The sequence below is a fragment of the Salmo trutta genome, chromosome 30 (assembly GCF_901001165.1).
Source record: "Salmo trutta chromosome 30, fSalTru1.1, whole genome shotgun sequence".
Taxonomy (NCBI): Eukaryota; Metazoa; Chordata; class Actinopteri; order Salmoniformes; family Salmonidae; genus Salmo; species Salmo trutta.
Window position 1 is genome coordinate 23818819 of NC_042986.1, and position 23059 is coordinate 23841877.

At 46.3% G+C, this 23059-nt stretch overlaps 1 protein-coding gene across 1 annotated transcript in view; it reads left to right on the plus strand.

Moving 5' to 3' along the window:
• Nucleotides 1-11521: 11521 nt before the first annotated feature.
• Nucleotides 11522-23059, plus strand: part of sema3bl (sema domain, immunoglobulin domain (Ig), short basic domain, secreted, (semaphorin) 3bl) — a 58863-nt gene continuing 47325 nt past the window's right edge. The window contains exon 1 of the mRNA XM_029723463.1: nucleotides 11522-11906. Within this exon, the coding sequence (XP_029579323.1) occupies nucleotides 11798-11906 (109 nt within the window). The 5' untranslated portion in view covers nucleotides 11522-11797. The remainder of the gene's footprint in view (nucleotides 11907-23059) is intronic.

Genomic DNA, 23059 nt, shown 5'->3' on the forward strand with positions numbered 1-23059 from the left:
CCATTGTGTCCTCCTCCCAGAGTGCTAAGAGCCTTGGCGTGACCCTGGACAACACCCTGTCGTTCTCCGCTAACATCAAGGCGGTGACCCGATCCTGTAGGTTCATGCTCTACAACATTCGCAGAGTACGACCCTGCCTTACACAGGAAGCGGCGCAGGTCCTAATCCAGGCACTTGTCATCTCCCGTCTGGATTACTGCAACTTGCTGTTGGCGGGGCTCTCTGCCTGTGCCATTAAACCCCTACAACTCATCCAGAACGCCGCAGCCCATCTGGTGTTCAACCTTCCCAAGTTCTCTCACGTCACCCCGCTCCTCTGCACACTCCACTGGCTTCCAGTTGAAGCTCGCATCTGCTACAAGACCATGGTGCTTGCCTATGGAGCTGTGAGGGGAACGGCACCTCCGTACCTTCAGGCTCTGATCAGGCCCTAAACCCAAACAAGGGCACTGCGTTCATCCACCTCTGGCCTGCTGGCCCCCCTACCTCTGCGGAGGCACAGTTCCCGCTCAGCCCAGTCAAAACTGTTCGCTGCTCTGGCACCCCAATGGTGGAACAAGCTCCCTCACGACGCCAGGACAGCGGAGTCAATCACCACCTTCCGGAGACACCTGAAACCCCACCTCTTTAAGGAATGCCTGGGATAGGATAAAGTAATCCTTCTAACCCCCCCCCCCCCCAAAAAAAAAGATATAGATGTACTATTGTAAAGTGGTTGTTCCACTGGATATCATAAGGTGAATGCACCAATTTGTAAGTTGCTCTGGATAAGAGCGTCTGCTAAACGACGTAAATGTAAATGTAAAAGATTTCTAAAAAGTTACCTTTGTTGATTGCCTCTTCGGTTTCTCTATGGCCTCTGAGTGGAATATCCTGCTTTGCACACAATTGAACAATATCTTTGACCACTTTAACATGTGCACGGTTTCTTTCTATAAAATCCATGTTTGCATCAGCATGTATTTGGTTCAACACAGTCCCGCGACTTCTAGGCCCATGGGTCGCCTTTTAGGATTCACATTTTTCAAGGGCACTAGCATGTAATTTGCTATTCTCGTGTTTGCAGCAAGCATTTCTCGTGAGTTTCCAGTTTTTAAATCCATCTCGTACAAATCTGAATTCGACATTTGCCCCAGAAAAGTGCCTACAAAACTTACAATAAATTGCATCTTTTGCTTTACTATACTCAACCCACATGAACTGGTCATACCACCTTGAAGAGAAGCAGTGTGATTTGCCATTTATCATATTTGAAGGGAACTTTGCTAGCTTTGGTTGACAGGCTGGTTCATCAACGGCAGACAAATCTGTCGGTTGACCTACTGCAGGTTCACCCCCACCCGCAGCATCATGAAAGAGAGGAGACGGTGGGGTAGGCAAGCATGCCTGGCTCAACGTGGCATTGGCGGATGTGATGGTGATTGCGGTTGCTTCTATCCTGGCGCCATCTGTTAATGTCTCATTCTGGAAGCCATCGGTAGATTGATCCAAATTATTTTCTGGCACACACTCCTTTTCCTCCAGACGTCTTTTTTTTGAAAAACCTAGCGATCAACATTTGGTTTGCCATTGCTAGAAGTACTAAATTAGCTTAGCTGGTGAGTAAATTCGAGTAAGCTAGCGTGGTAGAGCTTGCACGTTTATTTGCTACAAAGTTTATCCACGTGATGCTGCCAGGTTGTTCAGGTAAACCACTGTATTATTATTTTTTAAATGTAACCAATTGTCGGAAGCAACTTCATTGTCACTGACTATTTCTTTGTTACATAGAAAGTAAATCTCACATGCATTTATATGAAAAATGTAATAAAATAAATACAAATAAAAATGTATATCGAATCATTTCTGGAACTTTTTTGGGGTAGGCCTGAGATCAAACTGGCCTACCCGTGGCTACGCCGCGGGTTGTGACAAGGTAGGGGTGGTATACAGAAGATAGCCCTATTTGGTAAAAGACCAAGTCCATGTTATGGCAAGAACAGCTCAAATAAGCAAAGAGAAACGTCAGTCCATCATTACTTTAAGACATGAAGGTCAGTCAATACGGAAAATGTCGAGAACTTTGAAAGTTTCTTCAAGTGCAACCATGAAGTGTTATGATGAAACGTGCTCTCATGAGGACCGCCACAGGAAATGAAGACCCAGAGTTACCTCTGCTGCAGAGGATAAGTTCATTAGAGTTACCAGTCTCAGAAAATGCAGCCCAAATAAATTCATCACAGAGTTCAAGTAACAGACAGATCTCAACATCAACTGTTCAGAGGAGACTGTGTGAATCAGGCCTTCATGGTCGAATTGCTGCAAAGAAACCACTACTAAAGGACACCAATAAGAAGAAGAGACTTGCTTGGGCCAAGAGATATGAGCAATGGAAATTAGACCCGTGGAAATCTGTCCTTTGGTCTGATGAGTCCAAATGTGAGATTTAATGGTTCCATCCGCCGTGTCTTTGTGAGACGCAGAGAAGGTGAATGGATGATCTTTGCATATGTGTTTCCCACCGTGAAGCATGGAGGAGGAGGTATGATGGTGTGGGGGTCCTTTGCTGGTGACACTGTCAGTGATTTATTTAGAAATCAAGGCACACTTAACCAGCATGGCTACCACAGCATTCTGCAGCGATACGCCATCCCATCTGGTTTGCGCTTAGTGGGACTGTCATTTGTTTTTCAACAGGACAATGACCCAATGCACCTACAGGCTGTGTAATGGCTATTTGATCAAGAAGGAGAGTGATGGAGTGCTGCATCAGATGACCTGGCCTTCCCAATCATTCGTCCTCAACCCAATTGAGATGGTTTGGGATGAGTTGGACCGCAGAGTGAAGGAAAAGCAGCCAACAAGTCCTCAGCATATGTGGGAACTTCTTCAAGACTGTTGAAAAAGCACTCCAGGTGAAGCTGTTTGAGAGAATTCCAGGAGTGTGGAAAGCTGTTATCAAGGCAAGGGATGGCTACTTTGAAGAATCGCAAATATATAATGTATTATGATTTGTTTAATACTTTTTTGGTTACGACATGATTTCATATGTGTCATTTCATAGTTTTGATGTCTACACTATTATTCTACAATGTAGAAAATAGTAAAAAATAAAGAAAAACCCTTGAATGAGTAGATGTGTCCAAACTTTTGACTGGTACTGTATATACAAAGTGCATTAGGAAAGTATTTTGTTATGTTACAACCTTCTTCTAAAAATAATTAAATAGCTTGTTTCCCCTCATTTATATATATAAAATAGAACTGAAATACACATTTACATAAGTATTCAGACCCTTTGCTCAGTACTTTGTTGAAGCACCTTTGGCAGTGATGACAGCCTCGAGTCTTCTTGGGTATGACGCTACAAGCTTGGCACACCTGTATTTGGGGAGTTTCTCAGATTCTACTCTGCAGATCCTCTAAAGCTCTGTCAGGTTGGATGGGAGTGTCGCTGTACAGCTATTTTCAGGTCTCTCCAGAGATGTTCGATCGGGTTCAAGTCCGGGCTCTGGCTGGGACACTCAAGGACATTCAGAGACTTGTCCCGAAGCCACTCCTGTGTTGTTTTGGCTGTGTGCTTAGGGTCGTTTACCTGTTGGAAGGTAAACCTTTTCCCCATGTGTTATTTCATAGTTTTGATGTCTTCACCATTATTCTACAATGTAGAAAATATAAAAAATAAAGAAAAACCCTTGAATGAGTAGGTGTGTCCTAACTTTTGACTGGTACTGTATTTTTCTGTTATTATTAAATTTCCTTGTTTCAGGTCAACATCATCAGCAAATTAAAAATGCACTTTTAGTTCTCTACTCTTTTACAATGTGTCATAGTGTTTCCTGTAGTTAATATGCACAATGCATAGTGCCCAGACAGGCAGTGCTGGTATATGTAAAAAGGAGGAAAAAGGGATATGCTGAGACGGACTGATGAGAGAGGGAGGGAGGGAGGGAGAGAGGGGGACAGATCGTCATCTGGCAGAGGTTGTCCCAGTGTATAGATGCGGCCTCGGTGCAGAGACTGATAAGCAAGAGGAAATCTCAGATTAGTTGTAATCAGCACAGCCTCGTTTATCTGGTCACACTTTGAAAGAGCGCAAACTCTGCCCTTCAATTCCCTACAGCTAAGGGAGAAAGGGATGGAGAGGGAGAGGAACCAGAGTTCCAGCTTCAAAAAGAACATATATTCCACCAGTGGCGGTTCTAGACCATTTCAACTGGGGGGGCCAAGCTGGGGCCAGTTGTACTGTTAGAGGGGCCAGTTACATTAGATGTTATTGTTGTCATATCGTTTTCTTCACTGCATTGCAGGCATTAGCAGGCAAAAGACCATGTTCATAATCATCATCGTTGCCACTGTCTAATAACGGATGTAAAAAAAGAACGATAGCAAAAATTTGTTATGTAAAAATTATTTCATACTCCACATTTAGGGGGGCCACAAGGGGGTCCAAAAGTGTTGTCACAGGGGCACTGCCCCCCCCCCCCCAGAACCGCTAGTGTATTCCACCAATCCAATTAATTTAGAACTTGGTTTGGTCTCCAAAACTAAGTTAGAAGAGTTAAGCACCTTGCAGGGACTTAGGGGGTGTGAAAGGGAAAGTCTCCTGGCCATCTGTTTCCAGTTGGGTTTGATCTCTCAAACTGATCTGGGCCCAACAATATGCCCTTTCAGTGACACACTCACTGGTCGCGGCTACATGCTTGCACTAAGGCAGCGCTGTGATCGGCCAATCAGAGGCATAAAATAATCCAGTTTACCTCAGTCTAAGGACTGGGCCCAGCACTCTGCTGTGTTGTAGGCAGAGGTCTGGTTTAGTTGAAACAGGACCATTTCTTAAGACAAATTAGATTTTAGTTGAAAGAAGGTATCATGTTCGGGAGAGTGGGGTAAGTTGAGCCAAAAGGGTAAACTGAGTCACCCTTGTGAAGGAAGAAACCACATGGAAAAAGTGATTTTCACCAAGTCAAATTAATTGATTTTGTTAGAGGTTTCATGATGCTTGTACACTACATGACCAAAGGCACTAATGTTGAGCGATTAGGCCTGGCTCGCAGTCGGCGTTCCAATTCATCCTAAAGGTGTTCGATGAGGTTGAGTTAAATTCTTCCACACTGATCTCGACAAACCATTTCTGTATGGACCTCGATTTGTGCACGGGGACATTGTCATGCTGGAACTGTTGCCACAAAGTTGGAAGCACAGAACTGTCTACAATGTCATTGTATGATATAGTGTTACGATTTCCCTTCACTGGAACTAAGGGGCTTAGCCCGAACCATGAAAAACAGCCCCAGACCATTATTCCTCCTCCACTTATCTTTACAGTTGGCACTATGCATTGGGTCAGGTAGTGTTTTCCTGGCATCCGCCAAACCCAGATTCGTCCATCGGACTGCCAGATGGTGACTGCTTGTGTGCGGCTGCTCGGCAATGGAAACCCATTTCATGACAAACAATTATTGTGCTGACGTTGCTTCCAGAGGCAGTTTGGAACTCGTTAGTGAGTGTTGCAACCGAGGACAGATGATTTTTACGGGCTACGCGCTTCAGCACTCAGCGGTCCCATTCTGTGAGCTTGTGTGGCCTATCACTTCGCGGCTGAGCTGTTGTTGCTCCTAAACATTTCCACTTGACAATAACAGCACTTGAATTGTTGAATTAGTGGTTGTGGTAGTGGTAATATTTAATTCAGTACAAAAATGTGTAGGCGGCTTAACTTACCCTGTCCCGCGGCTCAACTTACCCCATACCCAGGGTAAATGGTGCCAAGACAACACTTTTTTTTGGACAAGCTATGTTTTCAAAACTGTTTACATGAATTCTGATTATTTCCAGGGATGCCTAACATTCTGAAATATAGGTAGATATCTTTGTTAGAAAGAAGATTATATTTCCCTTGACGCAGTGATGCTGAATGTAAAATATAGCACAATTTACCTCACTCTCCCCTACCTAGAAGATAAATGGTTTGGATTGGTCTTATGTTCTTTCTCCAACTTTATGGGCTGTTTGACACATATTTTTCCTACTGTATGGAAGATTCACTGGGGATCTGGACTGGTGAGAGATGGAAATGGCATTTATTGACTGGAGCATGTGTGTGTGGTCCGTGGGGAGTACTATAGAGTCCAGTACTCTGACATTTCTCTCCCTGCTGGACTATAACGGTAAACCCTGAAGGCACCCAGAAGATACACACGCACACTCACACACACGCACACACGGGCACACACAGACACACACACTGTTAGACCACCCATGTGTAACACTAAAATCAAACAGAGCTAAATATTGACAAAAACCACAATCACTCAACACACAGCACATTCTAGGCTCACAAAGCAAAGAAGCAGTGCAACACATACACACAACCACACTGCCACCCTCCCTTTGACAGACTTGATGAATGGCTTTCTGGATGGAGGGGGTAAACAAATGAACATCAGAAACCATGATTTCTGGGTCAGGGGTTATAGGTCACGGTGAATGACAATGCCACTCTGATCATCTGTGTTCAGGTCACGACCTTAACATTCTGCACCAATCACAGCGCAGCATAATCCGCATCACTGTCTCCACTGAGCCAAATGTAATGGATTATCTGCCGTACTTAACATTATCGTTGCATATCATAAATACTTATTTAGTCAGAGTGGTGTGTCTTCCAGATTCCCAGACGCTCTAGAGATGATGAAACCATCCATCAGGAAGGGAGATTATCCTGACATGTCTCCCCATAGAGGGAGCACTACTCTGGGGCCCGGGGCCAGGGAACTGTCCCTCAGTCCTCCTGGGTGGAGGCTAGGAGCCAGGGAGCTATCAGTTTGGTCAGTAGTGGATAAGAGGGCTATAGAGCAGTCACCCCGTTCTAGAGATATGAAGGTTTTGGAGAGTTCCAAGAATACAGTGCATTCGGATAGTATTCAGACCCCTTCACTTTTTCCAGATTTTGTTACATTACAGCCGTATTCTAAAATGGATAAAAAATGTAGAAATACTCATCAATGCCCCATAATGACATTTATTACAAATACAAACTGAAATATCACATTTACATAAGTAATCAGACCCTTTACTCAGTACTTTGTTGAAGCACCTTTGGCAGCGATTACAGACTTGAGTCTTCTTGGGTATGGCGCTACAAGCTTGGCACACCTGTATTTGGGGAGTTTCTCCCTTCTTCTCTGCAGATCCTCTCAAGCTCTGTCAGGTTGGATGGGAAGCGTCACTGTACAGCTATTTTCAGGTTTTTCCAGAGATGTTCGATCAGGTTCAAGTCAGGCTGGGCCACTCAAGGACATTCAGAGACTTGTCCCGAAGCCACTCCTGCTATGTCTTGGCTGTGTGCTTAGGGGTCGTTGTCCTGTTGGAAGGTGAACCTTCTCCCCAGACAGAGGTCCTGAGCGTGCTGGAGCAGGTTTTCATCAAGGCTCTCTCTGTATTTTGCTCCGTTCATATTTCCCTCAATCCTGACTAGTCTCCCAGTCTATGCCGCTGAAAAACATCCACACAGCATGATGTTGCCACCACCATGCTTCACGTATTGGCCAGGTGATGAGTGGTGTCTGGTTTCCTCCACACATGACGCTTGGCATTCAGGCTAAAGAGTTCAATCTTGGTTTCATCAAACCAGAGAATCTTGTTTCTCATGGTCTGAGAGTCCTTTAGGTGCCTTTTGGCAAACTCCAAGCAGGTTGTCATGTGCCTTTTACTGCGGGGTGACTCTACCATAAAGTCCTGATTGGTGGAGTGCTGCAGAGATGGATGTCCTTCTGGAAGGTTCTCCCATCTCCACAGAGGAACTCTGGAGCTATGTCAGAGAACTCTGGAGCTATGTCAGAACTCTGGAGCTATGCCTGGGGGCACTTCTCCCCCGATTGCTCAGTTTGGCCAGACGGCCAGCTCTAGGAAGAGTCTTGGTGGTTCCAAACTTTTTCCATTTAAGAATGATGGAGGCCACTTTATTCTTGGGGACCTTCAATGCTGCAGACATTTTTTGGTACCCTTCCCCAGATCTGTGCCTTGACACAATTCTGTCTCTGGCACACCTGTTCCTTCGACCTCATGGCTTGGTTTTTGCTCTGACATGCACTGTCAGCTGTGGGACCCTATATAGACAGGTGTGTGCCTTTCCAAATCATGTCCAGTCAATTGAATTTACCACAGGTGGACTCTAATCAAGTTGTAGAAACATCTCAAGGATGATCAACAGAAACAGGATGCACCTGAGGCAAATTTTGAGTCTCATAGCAAAGGGTCTTAAGTAAATAAGGTATTTCTGTTTTTTATTTTTAATAAATTTGCTACAATTTCTAAAAACCTGTTTTCGCTTTGTCATTGTGGGGCATTGTGTGTTGATTGATGAGGAAAAAAAATATTTCATCAATTTTAGAATCAGGTTGTAACGTTACAAAATGTGGAAAAGGTCAAGGGGTCTGAATACTTTCCGAATGCACTGTATATCCCTGAGGAGCTCCAGAGATTGTTTCAAAGTCCTCATGGTACTGAATGTTACTGAGAGCACAGGTGGCGCTATGAAATGGGTCATGGGGTATTGGGGAGTAAAGGAGAGACAGAGCAGCAAGGTGAGAGAGAGTGAGAGTGGGAGTGGGACAGAGGGAGGAGGAGAATTCTTGGTCAGGGGAGGGTTGAGAGAAGAAGGAGGGAGTGTTGTACAGATAGAAGGGAGTAGGGAGAGCTCGTGACATATTTGAGGGGAGGGAGTGGGAGGAGGATGGGTTAGTGTGGGACAGTAAAAAGGGTAATTGTTCCTCAATGGGGAATAAAACCAGAAAGAAGGTATAACTGGGACTGCTCTATTTTAGGCAAAACCACAATCCACAACTGTGTGTCTGGGAGTCAAAAACAATATCCTCTCAGTCCCAGCGCAGTTAGAAAGGCTGTTCAAATTACATGTACTGTATAGTTAACCGTGTCATTGTTTGGTTCAGTACATGAATCGAAACATGCCTTCTTGTAATACAATATGTGTTGTTTTTGACTGAGTATCAGTTGTTCATTCTGACTATGTATGTGAGGCAGTAGTAGCGTTGAGTCTGTTTACTACAAAGCTCCACCTAGTGAACAGCTCCCTCTCATTCTGCTGTGTTTAAAGGCACCAGTCAGCGGTTACTGTACAGGTCAGTCTGCAATTAGGGTCTGCTTAGACTGAGGCCCTCTGGGGTGTCTACAGGGCTCCTGAGCACCCCTGACAACCCCCAGGGTCAAAGGTAAATGTAACTTAGCTAGGTCCATGAGCCTGGGGGTTCAGGCCCACTGATATAACCATGGCAACCCAGGTGGCTGACAGGTGGGGTGGCAGTTACATTGTCTCATGAAATGTACGTAGTTATACACACAGCAACTTGTGTAGCCATTTTCCCTCAACACATCCAGACCCATCTACAGTCACTCTGCACCTGCACTAAGATACTATATATATTGGAGGTTTGGAGTGAAGCCAGGTGTGCTTTGTATCTATCAGCCAAATATGACTCGGCTCTCCTTCCTGTCCAGACTATAGCTGCACACACACACACACACACACACACACGCACGCACGCACGCACACACACACACACACACATCCCTCTCTCCTCTCCTCCACTACTCCTCCGCTACAGAGGATAGGCTGAGGTGAGGCGGACTGTAGAAATAGATTCTAGACTGGTCCCAGTGGAGAGACGCAGCCTACTGCTCCTCTCTCCTCACTCCACTCTGATCCACTTCCACTCCCAGTGTCCACGCTCAGCTCAGATCCAGAGAGGGATGAAACATTTATGAACCCCCCCTTCCTGCCTCTAGAGGATAGGCTGCCCACCGGCTGTGGCTCCCCCACCACTGCCTCCTCTAGTTAGCACAGCAGGAACCATGGAGACCATACATGGAGGGTAGCGGACAGCTAAGTTAGTACCACACAATTATATCACCTTCACTGAGTATGTGGACAACTGAGTTACATCACACTATTTCCAAATCATCAAGATTTGACCCTCAATACAGGGCCACTGGTCGGGAGGAGAAAAAATATAGTGAAGAAAATGCGTTAAAATGTTTTAATCAAGTAGCCTGACACTATGATTGTCACTGTAATAGCTGAAGTACTATTGGATAATTGGGGCAAAGTGATGCAATCTCAAGAAGACCTTAAAGGATTTACATTGAACTGAAAAACATCTTGAACAATGTAACAATCAGAACAAATAAAGATACCTTCATAGAAAATGACTTAAGTAAAAGTGAAAGTCACCAAGAAAAATACTACTTGAGTAAAAGTTTAAAAGTATCTGGTTTTAAATATACTTAAGTATCAAACGTAAATGTAATTGCTAAAATTACTTAAGTATCAAAAGTAAAAGTATAAATAATTTCAAATTGCTTATAATAAGAAGATCAGACAGCACCATTTTCAATATATTTTTTAAATGTACAGATAGCCAGGGACACACTACAACACGGCGACATCATTTACAAGCGAAGCATCTGTGTTTAATGAGTCCTCCAGATCAGAAGTAGTAAGGGTGTCCAGGGATGTTTTCTTGATAAGTGAGTAAATTGGACCACTTTCCTGTCCTGCTAAGCATTGAAAATGTAACAAGTACTTTTGGGTGTCAGGAAAATGTATGAAGTAAAAAATACATTATTTTCTTTAGGAATGTAGTGAAATAAAAGTAGTCAAAAATATAAAAAGTAAAGTATAGATACCTAAAAAAAACTGCTTAAGTAGTACTTTCAAGTATTTTTACTTAAGTACTTTACACCACTGGTAACAATGTAATTCAGTCCAAAAGAAACCCAATTTATTCAAATGCCCCTTCAATTATCCTTTCCTATACGTTCTCTATTCAGCCATCCACACTTTTCCCTGAGCTTGGGTGTTGAATACATGCAAGGCTGCAAAGCTCTAGGATCCCTTATGGTCCATTCCAATTAGGTGTTGCTATGGCTGAGCCAGCACTGGAATGCATTGGTTTAGGTTTAGGTAATGGGGACAAGAGCAGTTCCATTTTGCATTGATATCTTAATCAAGCTGCAAATGCTACTACCACTGCCATTGAATTCCTCAAGTACAAGAGAAGGGAAGAGGGAACCCCTTTCCTGGTAGAAACAAGTGTCACAAAAATTCCTAGCCATAACCCCTCTGAGACCCCTGCTCATTTGAAGAGTGGAGGAGTACCCCCAACTTAATGAAAGCAACGCACACGTTACAATAGCTCTCAAGGGGTTAACGCAAGTCGCACATAGACGCCCATGGTGCAGACAAACTCAGTGATACCACATTATTATTGCGCACATACCATGAGAATCTATTTGTTTCACTCCATGTCAGGATAAAATACCTAAACAGACGCGGGTTTTGAGCTGTACTCAATTACAGGCCCTCATCGACAAAATAATGTAACAAACTTATTTATCACCTAGTGTGTAAAGTGGACTCTCCGATGAGCATTTTCGTTGAGCGTGTCTGGCGAGAGGCGGGTCGCTTCGCTGGCTGCTGCTCTGCTCTCTTGCTCCTCCAGAGAGAGGCGGGGTTGTAGCGAAGTCTGTTCAGAGGTAGAAACAAACCCACGCTGTCAAGCCCGGCACAGAGAGAGTGGTGGACCCGGAACAAACTAATATCTGAGACAGTTATGCACCGAGTCTAGATACAGGACTGACTGAGTCCTTCACGTTTATGACAAACAGTTTTTTAACTTATGAAAATACAGTGCTACAATAATTTTGAATTTATATATTCGTTTGTTACAGAGGTGAATTGCCAAACTTCCCAAACTCAAAGATCTATCGAAATTCAAAAGGACATTTCCAAGGAAACATGAAGGAATTATCATATTTCTGCCAGAGGATGATTCTGTTTGCTCTACTTCTAACAACAGTCTCAGCTAACAAGATGAACGTACCACGACTCAGACTTTCATACAAAGGTAAAATACATTCAACTACATCCATTTCATCACATTTATGTTTTCTGGTGAGCTATATTGATAATTTTTTTTATTTTCAAATGTTTTATTATTTCAACAACGTCTAAGACCCGGATGGGGAGGAAGGTTTTGACCGAGGCTTACAACTGGGGAATAATGCAATCATTATTTTGCCTAATAGGCTATTCATATTCAACTATGTGTCATCATTTGAAAATAGGTTTTGACAGAATGCGCACAAGGTGTTTGAACATGTTCTGTCAAAATTGTTTGAACAAGTGCATTACTTTTTCCAGGGCGTGTATGTGAATTACAGCCTATTGCTTTTTATCCATTATTAGTCTACCCACTCCCATGTAAGCACCTCAAAGTTGAAGAATGTAGGCTAGTGTGTGTGTGTGTGTGTGTGTGTGTGTGTGTGTGTGTGTGTGTGTGTGTGTGTGTGTTCGACAAGACACATCACAGACGCCAGGGCTCTCCACAGAGCAGAGATTCGCGACCAGTCAAAGCGCGTGAGCCCAATTGTGGGCAACAGTGTGAATTTAAGAGGCCTCTGAATTTCTTAAAAACACTCAGAAGCTACATTTGTAGCTATAATATACCTATAGAATATTGTATTTTTTTGTATCTAGGCCTTTTTAATTTTTCAATGTTCTAAAAAATCCTACACATGAACTCATGTTCTCATGAACTGAACATTAGAACGTACTGTATTTCTTATTGTCCAATAAATTATGTCGATTACATTTAATTCAATAGTACATAGAATATCATTTCATTAACACCAATATATTTAATTGCCTTTATCCCATTGTCTGAATTGTGCAAGCATAGGCCTATAATACTCTACAATATTATTTGCAACACACCTTTAATGCACAGGCCGGTTTTATATAATGTGGATGAGTTAAATATTTTAATTCTTCAGTGCTATAACCTACATCCCACGCACAGGCTTCTTGGAGGGTCTTGTCAACGTGGGGAATGATTGTTTAAATATGGTTGATTGTGGTCTACTGTAGGCAGCGAGCCGTTAGTCGAAGCACCACATTTAGTTTGTTGGTTTTAACGTGGATACATCGTCGACCTTTCTCCCTGAAGGGATTTTTTGCGTATTTTCACCTCCTTGCGGTCTGGCACACCGTGGCGCGCGAGACGTTTATTCCATTCCTGAGCCGCAATTATGTTTTATAGAGCGAGCGGACACTGCTGTTCGAGACGGAAACCTCTAGGCTATGTCTTCGCACACTCAACTATGACAATATATGGATTCGTAATTTATTGTCTAACCACTTACATTCAACTGCTGTTTTATCTGCGGCTCATAGACTAGAGTGGGATAAATCAATCTCACAAGGTTAGACATTTGGAACCGATTATGGTTGTACATGCCTTGAATGTGTGATACCCCTGAGTAGCTTTGTCATCTCAGGCTGCCTATATATGTATATGCTTGATTTGGCTGGAAAATGGAGTTGTAATTTCCTGGTCAGTGTTCACAAACATGGCCCTTCTCCAGTCCCAGTGGGTCTGCAAGTATTAGTGATACAAATCAGAAGGGATTTCCTCCTGTTGGACTAGATGTTTTCAATAGAAAATAATTATGCTCATCTTTTCTTTATCCTGTTGCTGAAAAAATGGCACATCTGACTGACTTGTAAAATGTAGCTGGTATTGACTCAAATGTTGACCTAAGTTTCCCCTAGTCAGATCCTGCTATAAAGCCCTGAGATACCATCCTTCCCTGGGGCTTTAGAGGCCATTTAGAAAATGGCAAAAAGTGTAATTATCTAATTTAGTCAATTAGTATGGGTATTTAAAGCAGGAAGGGGCACTAAGCAGCACCCCTTCCTCTGAATCACCACTACCTCTCCATCCCTCCATCTGTTACACCCCTCCTCCTATCTACTCCTTCACTCAAAGATAATCATCAGACTGTTAAGCCTCCAATCGGTCCTTCTGACTAGAGTCCAAGGTCCCCCTAACCCTCCCCTTTACTCCTTCCCCCCTTCACTCCCCCATACCCCCCTCCCCTCCCTCTCACCCTCTTCACCCCCTGGTGGTATTGGTTGATGTTGGTATTGGATCTGGTGGTGCCCCTGCCTCCTGCTCTGTGTGATTCCTCTGGGTGTCAGGCTGGATGGATGGTTGGTGTCGGAGCAGGCAGTGTCTGCCTCCTGCTCTGTGTGATTCCTCTGGGTGTCAGGCTGGATGGATGGTTGGTGTCGGAGCAGGCAGTGTCTGCCTCCTGCTCTGTGTGATTCCTCTGGGTGTCAGGCTGGATGGATGGTTGGTGTCGGAGCAGGCAGTGTCTGCCTCCTGCTCTGTGTGATTCCTCTGGGTGTCAGGCTGGATGGATGGTTGGTGTCGGAGCAGGCAGTGTTTGTGACGTAAAGTGGGGAACCCCTGGTGGTGGGCTCTTAAAGTGGGTTTAGGTCCCCGGGGATGGGGGTCTAGGTCCCCGGGGATGGGGGTCTAGGGGCCGGGGATGGGGGTCTAGGGGCCGGGGATGGGGGTCTAGGTCCCCGGGAATGGGGGTCTAGGTCCCCGGGGATGGGGGTCTAGGGGCCGGGGATGGGGGTCTAGGGGCCGGGGATGGGGGTCTAGGTCCCCGGGGATGGGGGTCTAGGTCCCCGGGGATGGGGGTCTAGGTCCCCGGGGATGGGGGTCTAGGGGCCGGGGATGGGGGTCTAGGGGCCGGGGATGGGGGTCTAGGGGCCGGGGATGGGGGTCTAGGTCCCCGGGGATGGGGGTCTAGGGGCCGGGGATGGGGGTCTAGGTCCCCGGGGATGGGGGTCTAGGGGCCGGGGATGGGGGTCTAGGTCCCCGGGGATGGGGGTCTAGGTCCCCGGGGATGGGGGTCTAGGTGGCCGGGGATGGGGGTCTAGGGGCCGGGGATGGGGGTCTAGGGGCCGGGGATGGGGGTCTAGGTCCCCGGGGATGGGGGTCTAGGGGCCGGGGATGGGGGTCTAGGTCCCCGGGGATGGGGGTCTAGGTCCCCGGGGATGGGGGTCTAGGGGCCGGGGATGGGGGTCTAGGTCCCCGGGGATGGGGGTCTAGGTCCCCGGGGATGGGGGTCTAGGTCCCCGGGGATGGGGGTCTAGGGGCCGGGGATGGGGGTCTAGGTCCCCGGGGATGGGGGTCTAGGTCCCCGGGGATGGGGGTCTAGGGGCCGGGGATGGGGGTCTAGGTCCCCGGGGATGGGGGTCTAGGTCCCCGGGGATGGGGGTCTAGGGGCCGGGGATGGGGGTCTAGGTCCCGGGGATGGGGGTCTAGGTCCCCGGGGATGGGGTCTAGGGGCCGGGGATGGGGGTCTAGGGGCCGGGGATGGGGGGTCTAGGTCCCCGGGGATGGGGGTCTAGGTCCCCGGGGATGGGGGTCTAGGGGCCGGGGATGGGGGTCTAGGTCCCCGGGGATGGGGGTCTAGGTCCCCGGGGATGGGGGTCTAGGGGCCGGGGATGGGGGTCTAGGTCCCCGGGGATGGGGGTCTAGGTCCCCGGGGATGGGGGTCTAGGTCCCCAGGGATGGGGGTCTAGGTCCCCGGGGATGGGGGTCTAGGTCCCCGGGGATGGGGGTCTAGGGGCCTGGTGGGTACTAGGGGTCTCAGGTCTGTTCTGTGTGTGCTGGTGAGTGTTTGTAGATGGAGACCACCAGCCCCCTGGCCCTCTGTCTCCTCACCTCCCACCATGTCCTCCCTTCTCCCCATCCTCCCCCTCCTCTGCCCCATCAGGCATATGTAGACCTCAGCAGGGTAAATAAGCCTGGACACACTCCCATGCACTGACGCAAACAGTTACACACACAACACACATACGTGCGCGCGCACACACACACACACACACACACACACACACACACACACACACACACACACACACACACACACACACACACACACACACACACACACACACACACACACACACACACACACACCTCTCTCTTGCTCACATGTACACAAGCACAAATACACACATAAACACAGGGCTCCTCATCTTCATCCACTTTGAAAGGATTCAATTTGTTTCCAGAGTACTGCAGATGGAGAGGCTGTTTGCTTTAATTAATTAATGCGTTTGTTTTTACAGTTTCCCAGATGTTGTTGAGGGGGTATTTAGAAGGAGCTGAATAATCTGTCATTGTCTGGAGTTCCAGAGGCTGGAATGTTGGGTGTTTCCATCCCTCTCTCTCTAGTTCCCAGGCTTCTGCAATAATCTAGAAACAGAAGGCAGAAAAAGGGGTCTCAGAAACCAATCCAGTTGGCTCATCACACCAATTAACAGCATACTGTACAGCTCTGAGAGTGAAATACGGAGTAAAACTTTTGGTGTATGACAGAGATTGACAGAATTGGAGTGGACTAGCTCCTGCTGGCATTGCCTCTCAGCTCAACTCCAGGAGTGTGTTTAGAGTGTGTGTCCATGAAAATTGTCATTATGGAATCACTTTAGGAAAGCAGAAGCTCAAGAAAGTCTGAGGAGATGTTCTAATTAAGCAATAAAGCCTGAAGGGATGTGGTATATGGCCAATATACCACAGCTAAGGGCTGTTCTTAGGCCCAGAGGTGCCTTATTGCTGTTTTAAACTGGTTACCAACATAATTAAAGCAGTAAAAATAGATGTTTTATCATACCCTTGGTATACGGTCTGATATAGAGCTCGAACCACCCAGTTTATAATATAGACTGTCTACCATTGAGTGGTGGATTGTTCTAGAATGTCCATCAACAATGTCTGTGTGTTCCAGTATCTCAAAAAACAAGATGGCTGCCTTGCTGCTGCTATGCAGGGATGGTGACAGTAGCAGGTAGCTATCTGCTAGACGCCCGACACCTCAGAGCTGTCATCTCTTCTCTTATCACACTCTGTGGCGCTCTCACACGTGTGTGTCTGGTGTCTGAGCCCTGATAAAGTGTCACCGTGTCGTCACCATGTCTGCCACCTCCGCCGCAGCACTCTGAAGTTACAGCTCCCAGACGACAATACCGTCAGATCACACAGCACCGACAGAGGAGTGGAGAGAGGGAGAGGAACACAGGAGATGTGTGAGAGAGGAGAGGGGGAGGCTGGGAAAATATAAGAGAGAAAGAAAGCCTGAGAAAAAGTTCCACTTGTCAGACCTATGGATACTCTCCGGACTCTGGCAAACCTGTTGTGTTTTTCTTTATGCCTATAAAGGAAATTAAAATGAAGTGATGTTGAGGAAAACATATTTCTTGGCAGGACAGATCATTTGACGTGGAACCCGAGGGTTTTTGTAATGCCTCATCAAGTCAGTGAAAGCAGGTGAGGTTATGAACTCTACGCAACTTAGACACAACCTCTCCTCAGACCCCCTCTACTCCCAGCACCCCCAGTATCTCCCAGTCCCAGTAAGGGAATGTCAGTGTGACTGGGAAGTAATGATTACACAGCCATGGCTGGAGCTCTGTCATGAGAGACCTGTGGCTTCCTCCAGTCCAGTGGTGGCTATCACTGGGAGCTATACACTGCCTCTAATTAGGTAACATGCCCTTCTCCCCCCGTTTCCCCTGCTCCTCTCCCCATACTGTCTCATCTGGTCGGGGTCTGGGCTTTTCGGTCTGTGACGGCCAGGTTCCGTATTGAGTGGAGAGTGATCTGATGTTGAGATGTTTTCAGTGTTCAGATTTGGTTCGGATAAGCTACAGTTACTGTACTGTGTTGGTCTATCCAAGTCACTAAGGGCTAACTCTGGGCTTTCCCATGCATTTAGCCATTCTGTTTGGAGTCATGTCCATCTGATTAATTTCTCTTTCACTCACTCACACACACACACACACACACACACACACACACACACACACACACACACACACACACACACACACACACACACACACACACACACACACACACACACACACACACACACACACACACACACACACACACACACATCTCTTGGTCTGTTTCTTTAACCTCTCTGTAGATCATTGCCTGTGGAACCATTAGGGCCCAGCTGAGCATTTAACAAACCAAAGCAGCAGCATAGAGAACAGCTGGGTCAGTGTGGCAGGACTCTACAGGCCTGGCTCTATAGGAGGAGTGTGTGTGTGTTAAGGGAATGTTAGGGAAAAGAGAGGGATTGATGAATGCGTGAATGGAGAGGATGGTGGCATAGCGATGGAAGGAGGATAAAAGGAGGGCTAGCAATGTGTGTGTGTGTGTGTGTGTGTGTGTGTGTGTGTGTGTGTGTGTGTGTGTGTGTGTGTGTGTTGGTGTGTGAAAGAGAGACAGTGTCTGTGCAAGTCCGTTTGTCTATATACACACTATACATTACAGCATAAGTCTCTGTGTGTCATCTGTATTTTTGATTGTGTGTGTGTGCGTGTGTACTGTATATGTGTATAAATCAGTGATGTGTATAAACGCTGGATTACTGAGGACACTGTATTGAAACCATCATGCAGCCATCTTGGTACGCCTCCTCAATTATAAAAAAGCGTTTGGAAGCTATAGAAAAGCATTAACTAATGTCTACATTAGTTTTTGACACATTTATTATATTACAGAAACCTTAATGCAAACTTTTAAATTAAATTATGTGAGCTAAACATAAAAAAGTTTTCCTAAAAGTATTTTTTTTAGAGACTACTAATGTTACTCTCCCCTAACCTTAACCACACTGTTAACCTTATCCCTAACCCTAATCTTAATCTAATCTTTTTTTTGTTTTAGACTTTGCGGCTGTGGTAACTAGTGGAAACCCTAATTCTATGCTTTACAGCTGTAGACTGACTGTAGCTCCAGATTGGATTAGATTTAGGCTGGTGACGCCATTACGGTTTATTGCTCCTAGTTCACTGTATTAGTCAGACTCAGACATGAGTTAGCTACCACCATAGCTGCATCCATTATTTCGTTTTGCCCTATAAAATACAGAATATACTTGTATGAGCTACGAACTAACTTGCAAATCCTACTTGTAGTCTAACGTTAGCTAGCCTGTAGCTAGCTAGCTAGCCTGCCTCACTACTATTATCAAATGATAATGTTACATAACCAACAGTATCTCTTTTCTATCAAATATATGTTCAAACTAGTTTTCACTGGGATCACTTTTGCATTTGGAAACACAGAATCCTACTCATTACTCCACATGCTAATTAGGTCACTTTTGTTTTGAGTCGACTTCGCTGTGGGCTTTGAATGGGGAACCTGGCTCACGCCCCGGAGGCAGCTGGTTCCAAAACGAAAGCAAGTAATAAACGCCTACCCAGGTGCCAGGGCCAGATGAATCGATTCCCCTCAATGAAGGGAACTTAAGTGGGAAGAGGGGCAATTTGCACATGGAGCTTGGCAAAAGGGGGTATGATTTCTTGACATCACTGAGGATCCAAACTCTGTTTTGGATGAGACTGACTTTATGACCAAAATTATCCTATTTACACTTTGTAGTAAATTTTGACACTAGAATAACTGTTTCTGACTCGTATCGGTGCCACATAGACATTTTTAAAGGGATTAGTTCCTGTTTAGGTGCAATTCATTCTTTAAAGGTGATGGATACAAGGATTTGATGTCGGCTCTCGGTTCCTTCATAAAAGGCTCTCCCTCTCCTAGTCTTGGGTAAGCAGCTCAGACCTCTGCATATTTCATCATATTACATTGGAGAGAAAGAGAGAGCAAGAGGTCCTGCTTGGCCCGTAGTGCAGGCAAAGAAAGAAGGAGGGAGAAAATTTGAGAAAAATAAGTCTGGAGTTTGAGGAGGAGGGAGGAGTATTTACTTTAGGCTTTGAACCTACAGCAATCCCTGCTTTCACTGCTACTCTGTGAGGAGTGAGTGGGGTTTGTATATTTTCTGACTGCTGGTGGGGTTGGCCCTTTCTGCCGTGGCTAGTTGACCCGGTGAGAGAGTTAGTGAACGGGGCTACAGTTTCAACTGGGGTCGCAGGGCCGTGGTCCTGGGGGTCCCATTGGGCTATGGTACTGGGGGTCTGGGGAGCTGGAGGGAGGTTGGGGGGGTAGTAGTATTGATAGGAATGTCTAAATACAAGGGGGTCCTGTACATTACCCCCCCCCATACTACTGTAATCACATTGATTGAATGTCACATCTAATTCTCTGATTTCTCCTATTGGCTGATGTTCAGTGCAGTGAACACAGGAAGCCGAGAATATTATTCTTGCCTTTTGGTAAATGAGACAACAGAGGATTGGTAGGGTGGAAGGAAGGTCCTGTGGTCTCAGTGTGTTGGTCTAGGTGAGAGGCTACCTGTGTGGGTGTAATGTTAAGTGTTGTAGAATTAGTTTGGATGATGAATTAACTTGGAGTCTCTGTCTGTATGTTGTCTGTGTGCGTGTGTGTGTGTTAGTCAGTTAGTGTAATGTGTGTGTATATACATGTGTCTACACATGTCTTCGCACTAGAGATCCAGAGTTGTGTGGCTGTGGGCCAGTGAAAGGTGAGCAGGAGAAATCGTGGGGTGATGGGAACCCCCTCTGAGAGCGTTCACAGCGCACGGGGGACAAAGTCCGTGTCGCTCACAGTGATGTGTGTCACTGTGAACAATCCCCCCCACTGCAGGCTGCATTTGGACATGGACTTTGTTGGGACACGGACTTTGTTCCCCGTGCGCTATGAACGCTCTCAGAGGGGGTTCCCATCACCCCACGCTTTCTGGGGCGGCAGGTAGCCTAGTGGTTAGAGCGATTGACCAGTAACCGAAAGGTTGCTAGATCGAATCCCCGAGCTGACAATGTAAAAATCTGTTGTTCTGCCTCTGAACAAGGCAGTTAACCCACTGTTCCTAGGCTGTCATTATAAATAAGAATTTGTTCTTAACTGACTTGCCTAGTTAAATAAAGGTTAAATTAAAAATAATTAAAAATTGTCTCAGCAACCAATTAATTCCACCCTGGAGCTGCTGACAGGAAGTGTCAAGAGCAACAGTGCCCGCTGCATTTGATATAAACTCAGCAAAAAAATAAACGTCCTCTTGCTATTTTCAGCAAACTTAACATGTGTAAATATTTGTGTGAACACAACAAGATTCAACAACTGAGACATAAACTGAACAAGTTCCACAGACATGTGACTAACAGAAATTGAATAATGTGTCCCTGAACAAAGGGGGGGTCAAAAGTAACAGTCAGGATCTGGTGTGGCCACCAGCTGCATTAAGTACTGCAGTGCATCTCCTCCTCATGGACTGCACCAGATATGCCAGTTCTTGCTGTGAGATGTTACCCCACTCTTCCACCAAGGCACCTGCAAGTTCCCGGACATTTCTGGGGGGAATGGCCCTAGCCCTCACTCTCCGATCCAACAGGTCCCAGACGTGCTCAATGGGATTGAGAAAGAGGGCTCTTCACTGGCCAACATTCCTGTCTTGCAAAAAATCAAGCACAGAACGAGCAGTATGGCTGGTGGCATTGTCATGCTGGAGGGTCATGTCAGGATGAGCCTGCAGGAAGGGTACCACATGAGGGAGGAGGATGTCTTCCCTGTAACGCACAGCATTGTGATTGTCTGCAATGACAACAAGCTCAGTCCGATGATGCTGTGACACACCGCCCCAGACCATGACGGACCCTCCACCTCCAAATCAGTCCCGCTCCAGAGTACAGGCTTTGGTATAATGCTCATTCCTTCGACGATAAATGCAAGTCCGACCATCACCCCTGGTGAGACAAAAACACGACTCGTTAGTGAAGAGCACTTTTTGCCAGTCCTGTCTATTCCAGCAACGGTGGGTTTGTGCCCATAGGCGACTTTGTTGCCGGTGATGTCTGGTGAGGACCTGTCTTACAACAGGCCTACAAGCCCTCAGTCCAGCCTCTCTCAGCCTATTGCAGACAGTCTGAGTACTGATGGAGGGATTGTGCGTTCCTGGTGTAACTCGGGCAGTTGTTGTTGCCGTCCTGTACCTGTCCCGCAGCTGTGATGTTCGGATGTACCGATCCTGTGCAGGTGTTGTCATATGTGGTCTGCCACTGTGAGGACGATCAACTGTCCGTCCTGTCTCTCTGTAGCGCTGTCTTAGGCGTCTCACAGTACGGACATTGCAATGTATTGCCCTGGCCACATCTGCAGTCCTCATGCCTCCTTGCAGCATGCCTAAGGCACGTTCACGCAGATGAGCAGGGACCCTGGGCATCTTTCTTTTGGAGTTTTTCAGAGTCAGTAGAAAGGCTTCTTTAGTGTCCAAGTTTTCACAACTGTGACCTTAATTGCCTACCGTCTGTAAGCTGTTAGTGTCTAAACGACCGTTCCACAGGTGCATGTTCATTGTTTCCCATTAAGCATGGGAAACAGTGTTAAAAACCTTTATTATGAAGATCTGTGAAGTTATTCGGATTTTTACCAATTATCTTTAAAAGACAGGATCCTGAAAAAGGGACGTTTCTTTTTTTGCTGAGTTTAGTTATTGATATTTATAGGATACAGACGCACGAATGCACACACACACACATATAGGTGCACGCACGCACACACACCACACCACACACGCACGCACGCACACCACACCACACCACACACCACACCACACCACACACCACACACCACACACGCACACACACACGCACACACCACACACCACACACTGCACTCCTTACCTCAGCACTCCTGGCGATTACATAGGCCACCGTTAACTGATACTTGAGCCAATACTCCATACAGGCCATGTGTGTGTTAATTAAGAGAGTAGCTTAACATGGGGTGCTGCCTGCCACTGATAGGGAGAGTCAGCTGGTACAGGGGCCAGGGAGACTGCCTGCCTACTGGTGTTTACGAGGGTAATTTCTTCATTACAGAGAGAGAGAGGAGGAGGGAGACCTTCTCAGCAGGGTCTGGCAAGACTAGCCTGGACTGGACTGGGCATTCCAGTTGCCCTTCTAGACCCTCCAGAAGTGGCCTGGTTCTGACCCACCTTGTTGGGAAGCACTAGAACATTTGACAGATGATGGACCATTTTATTGGGACGTATCATCACATGCCTGTCCCATTTCACGGCCCTCCATACCAGCCATTCCCAATTCAGCCCTAATTCCTCCATAATGCCAGGTTTAGGTTGTTTTATGAGCACTGTGTGTGAGCCAGTAGGGTTTGGACTGAGTTTTGGGTGAAACCTCACTCCACTGTGAAAGTCACTGGTGAGGTTTACAATGAGTTGGCTGTCCTTCTGGCAA